This window comes from Myripristis murdjan, chromosome 24 (assembly GCF_902150065.1).
Source record: "Myripristis murdjan chromosome 24, fMyrMur1.1, whole genome shotgun sequence".
NCBI lineage: Eukaryota > Metazoa > Chordata > Actinopteri > Holocentriformes > Holocentridae > Myripristis > Myripristis murdjan.
Genome location: NC_044003.1, coordinates 14,689,487 through 14,694,619, shown reverse-complemented (window position 1 = coordinate 14,694,619; position 5,133 = coordinate 14,689,487). Strand labels below are relative to the sequence as shown.

The window sequence follows — 5,133 nt, the reverse complement described above, 5'->3', positions numbered from 1 at the left end:
CACGCTGTGGTCAGGTTTTTCTATGATATGATTCAGAAGCTTTAATGAATTTATTATTAAAAAATCGGGATCCAATGGTTACACAATTCACTGACAGACAGATAGGGGGCCATTTAGGCTAATTACAGACATTTAAAGAGCACCAGCCTGTTTTGTTGGTGGATGTGCAAATTATCCTGTTAGTGTTTACAGTGAGAACTAAAGAGCCCAGTCATGTCCAAAAATAAGAGCAGCGAGTCAGTGAAGGTGGTAGTCCGATGCCGTCCTTTGAACCGTAAGGAGGAGTCTAATGGGTCAGCAGAGGGCATAGTGCAGATGGACCTGCGACTCGGGCAGGTGGTGCTACGAAACCCCCGTGCGCCCCCCAGTGAACCCCTGAAAACCTTCACATTTGACGCTGTCTACGATGCAAATTCCAAACAGCGAGACCTGTACGACGAGAGCGTGAGGCCGCTGATTGATTCGGTGCTTGCAGGCTTCAATGGTACCATATTCGCATATGGACAGACTGGCACAGGGAAGACGTACACCATGCAGGGGGCCTGGCTGGACCCAGAGAAACGTGGCGTGATCCCCAACGCCTTCGACCACATCTTCACGCACATTTCCCGCTCCCAGTCTGATAAGCAGTATCTGGTGCGGGCCTCCTATCTGGAGATCTACCGGGAGGAGATCCGGGATCTGCTGGACCCCAACCACGGCAGTGCCAAGGCTCTGGAGCTCCGAGAGAGCCCGGAGACTGGGGTGTACGTGCGTGACCTGACATCGTGTGTATGCAAGAGTGTCAAAGAGATCGAAGAGGTGATGAACGTGGGGAACCAGGCCAGGGCAGTCGGTGCAACGGACATGAACGAACATTCATCCCGATCCCATGCCCTTTTCCTGATCACGGTGGAGTGCAGCCAGCCTGGCCCAGATGGACGGAAGCACATCCGAGTCGGACGCCTCAACCTCGTGGACCTGGCGGGCAGTGAACGGCAAGCCAAGACAGGCGTCCGTGGAGAGCGGCTGAAAGAGGCCGCTAAGATCAACCTGTCCCTATCCGCACTCGGAAATGTGATCTCAGCACTGGCGGATGGGCGCAGTGGCCACGTGCCGTACCGGGACTCCAAGTTGACCCGGTTGCTGCAGGACTCACTGGGTGGGAACGCCAGGACTGTCATGGTGGCCACTCTAGGCCCTGCCCCCCAGCACTACGACGAGACTCTCACCACCCTCCGCTATGCCAACCGGGCCAAGAATATCCAGAACCAACCGAGAGTCAACGAGGACCCCAAGGACGCCCTCCTCCGTGAGTTCCAGAGGGAGATCGCTCGCCTCAGGGCCCAGCTCAACCACAGGAAGGGGCGGAGCAAACACAAAAAGGAGGACATGGACGGCGAGGGCTGGGAAAGAGACGGGGACGAAGACACAGAGGGCGACGACGAGGTGGAGAAGGAAGCGCGGGAGTACGTGAAGCAGGAGGAGCAGAGGCTGGAGAGGGAGAAGGAGGCCATCAGGGAAGACCGTTTCCTATTGGCTGAGGAGAAGCAGAGGCTTCTGGGAGAGAAGGAGAGGATGATGGGGGATCTGAGGAAGGAGCAAGAAGCCACAGAGCAGCTGACAGCCAAGTACAAGGTGAGGTGAATTTTGACATGAAGGCCAATTAAGAGCCATTAGCAACAGCAGAAAGCCTGTTCCTTTGTGTGGTATTCCTGTTTTTGGTGTCGCTTTAGGTCATCCAACAGCAAAAAGACTAACTTCAATTCACAGGTGCGCATCAGGTGAACCAGGGCCCTACTGCCTCTCTACTTCACATCTCCCTCTCTCTCTCTCTCTCTCTCACACACACACACACACAAACATGCAGAGGAGCCCACATCATCTAGGGAGTTAGATTAAGGAGATGCCGTCTATAAGATAATCATGTGTGATAATCTGCTGAGCTGCTAGTGAGGGACATTGTGTACAGCAGTAACCCTGGCTGCTTCATACTGAATGTGTGTGTGTGTGTGTGTGTGTGTGTGTGTGTGTGTGTGTGTGTGTGTGTGTGTGTGTGTGTGTGTGTGTGCATGTCAAGGATGCAGCCATGCCATTTTTTTATTGCTGAGATTGCTGCTAGATACTAAACCACAAAAACGACAAACCCAGATCCAAGTTGTTACTTTAAACAAACAAAACTGATTATTTGTTTCGGGTTCACCGGACAAAAGGATGGTGACATAGTTTGTTTTTCTTTGTCAGAGACATGTGTGATAAAGAAACATGCATGACAAAAACAATCTGCTTTGATTTTTGACACGCAGTATGTGACTCCTGCGATCAAATCTCATTGCAAAATAGCTTATTTTAAACTGGCTAACCGCCTGATATCCAGTACTAGTGTGTTTCTTACCACAATTACATTCTTGGAGCCCTTCATCCATAGTCTGGTTGGATGTGTCTTTTATTTTCAGGCAGAAACTGAGGCCATTGTGACTTAAAATGTCACTTCTCTTTCCCATTGCCCTGTTCACAAATACACACACACACACACATACACACACACACACACACACACACACACACACACACACACACACACATGGAGCTGGCCTCAGAGACTGAGTCAGAGCTGCATTAATTACTTGCTCTGATTCATGCCCATACCCAGTCAATAAGTCACTCGGGCAGAATGACTGAGTGACTGCAGTCTATTCTGCTGGAGCTACAGCCTGGCCCGTCTAACATGAAACTCTGCTGGATCAGCTTTCTGAGCCAGAACCCTGCCAGCAGCCCCAGGACCAACTGTGAAGATACGAGGGGGGTGGGGGGGATATACATTAACACTGTGGGAGGCACGTCAGTTCTAGAGGAACAATACAAAGCCAAGTTGAGGGTCTTCACACCCCGGCCTTGCGTTCTGCTTCACTGTTATGTGTCATAAATGTGTGATGAAGTCCAGCTGATTTATTGGTGTACCCACTGTCTTTCAACTCACTTCTACTTCAGTCAGTGATTTCTTACATTTCTCTATCTGTTGGTTATACATGTAGCCAGGGAGAGCCACAGCCTTTTTTAAACAGTGTTTGCATTCATTCGGCCCAAACAAATTGTCTGCTTTTCGTATATTTACCTGCACCTTTCTTGGTTTACCAGAGTGCTTGCATTGCACTTGTGTGTGGACAGTTTGGCTTCTTACCCACATAGTGGTATAATAGCGCCTCCAAAATTCACCCATTCCTCTGCAAACTGCTCTTTTCAAAAATAAATGAAGTGGATCAGGCACCCATCTCAATTTTGAGTGGTGATCCAAAAGAGCTAAAAAAAAAAATGGCGTGATGGATACACAATATGTTTGGGGTTAATTATCGCTGCTTGTTTTTGTTTCTTGTTTTCTATGCAGCAGCTCCACTAACAACTTGTACCTGTAGCCGTTGTGTAGTGATACAGAAACAAAGTAGTTCCACTGCTTAGCAAGTAAGAGGGCTACAAAAGATCATCGATAATGAACTTCCATCAGATGTGTTTTCCCTGAGCTTACAGACGACTTGTAAAAGCTATCACTGTGAAAGCTATGCAAGCAGGCTCTCCTCTAATTTTTGCTTTTTTATGTGTGGAGCATGGGCTACCTATTCTTTGTGAGCAAAGGTAGAAAGTCTGGGAAAGTCCCTTGAAACAGAGCTAATGTATATTTTGTGCCCTGCAGAAACCCGTTTTCTCAAAAAGGTCAAAGTTAGAGGAAACAAGAGAAAAAAAAAACGGCTGATTTTCGCCCATTAATGTCAGCATTTTAAATTGCGTGGTTAGGTCTGGATTGGAGGTTGTAAAGCCTTTTTCTGTATGAAAAAGAGAAAAATGTCAGCTTTACACTTCTGAGTATAAATGAGACATTCAAACCCTTTTATCTGCATTTCTGTGTGAGGTATCTCTCACTTTTTTTCACGTCACGTTTTTTCCCCAAAGCGCTGCAGGGCTAATGCTGCTTTATGGTAAACCGTATCAAACCCTCTCTGATCAGACACCACGGTTCAGAGGGTCTTTCACACGGTGTGTTTGATGCTGACTGGGAGGTTGGATGTCTAATGCTGTGTGATGTCAACGCAGAGAATCAGCAAACCTCTCGTCTCTCTCTCCCCCAACAAGGACGAGGAGGAAGATGACTATGATTAAAAAGTATTTCCTGTCTTTGATGTACTTGACTTTGTTTTGCTGGACTCAAAAACAGGGGTATTTGTTTGTGCAAGATATCCATTTACTATAGCGCAAAATGCAAAATACAAACCAAATATTTCAGTGATGAGACTGTCTTTAGTTTATACAATGAAAGAACCCAACTCTGAACTATAGTCACATGTCAGAGTCACTGGTGAGTGTCATATGGTTAAGAAAAAGACCGCGGTAAATTTTCAGCTGTTTTCAAACCTTCTAAAGACTGTGTCAAAGATACTGTAAATCCATTCTGAAGCACCTGAACAAAAATAGCTATGTCTCATGTACATAAAAGTAGACTTCATGTAGACATTTCCGGTACAGAAACAATGAAAATTAACATTGGAACGTTTTTTTAATGATCTAAAACACGAACATTAGGTGCCAGACTGTCAAGAGCTTCAATCTGTCAAAGAGCACAAACAGTCAACAATGACAAAAGGAGAAATGCATCATTAAATAGGAATATATGTCTTTTTTTTCCCCCTCTCTGAGTCACCCAGAGAGACCAGACTGTAATGCAGCCACAAGGCAGGTTATGTTCAGAGTTAGGCCTAAAGGACACAGATCACTTGTCTCATTGTCATCTCTTGTTTTCAGTTTACATCATTAGGTATGCCATAGATGAGCATGTCCGCCGTTTGTTGTTTTGTTAATATTCCTATGCAAAACAGAGATTTCTCGTCTGGTACAGCGCACACCACATATCGAGGCTAATTCCTTACCGCCGCTGCCTGGTTTTGATTCCCGTCTCTCTCTACTGTCGCTATCAAGTAAAGCTAAAATGATAAAAAAAAAAAAAAAAAAAAAAAAAAAAACATATAAACAAATAACGTTGAAAAAGGAGTTATCCTTCTGGTCATTTCATTTAAAAATATGATGCAGCATTATTGTCCCAAGATTCCCATTAACACAACATAAGATGGTTGTGAGCAAGGATATAAAAAAGTAAAAACACCTCAA

At 45.9% G+C, this 5,133-nt stretch overlaps 1 protein-coding gene across 2 annotated transcripts in view; it reads left to right on the top strand.

Annotated features, from left to right (window-relative positions):
* The first annotated feature begins 213 nt into the window (after positions 1-213).
* The window catches only part of kif3ca (kinesin family member 3Ca), a 20,706-nt gene continuing 15,786 nt past the window's right edge, over positions 214-5,133 (top strand). For both annotated transcript variants that reach the window (XM_030047166.1, XM_030047165.1), the window contains exon 1: positions 214-1,617. In XM_030047166.1, coding sequence (XP_029903026.1) covers positions 214-1,617 — 1,404 coding nt within the window. The remainder of the gene's footprint in view (positions 1,618-5,133) is intronic.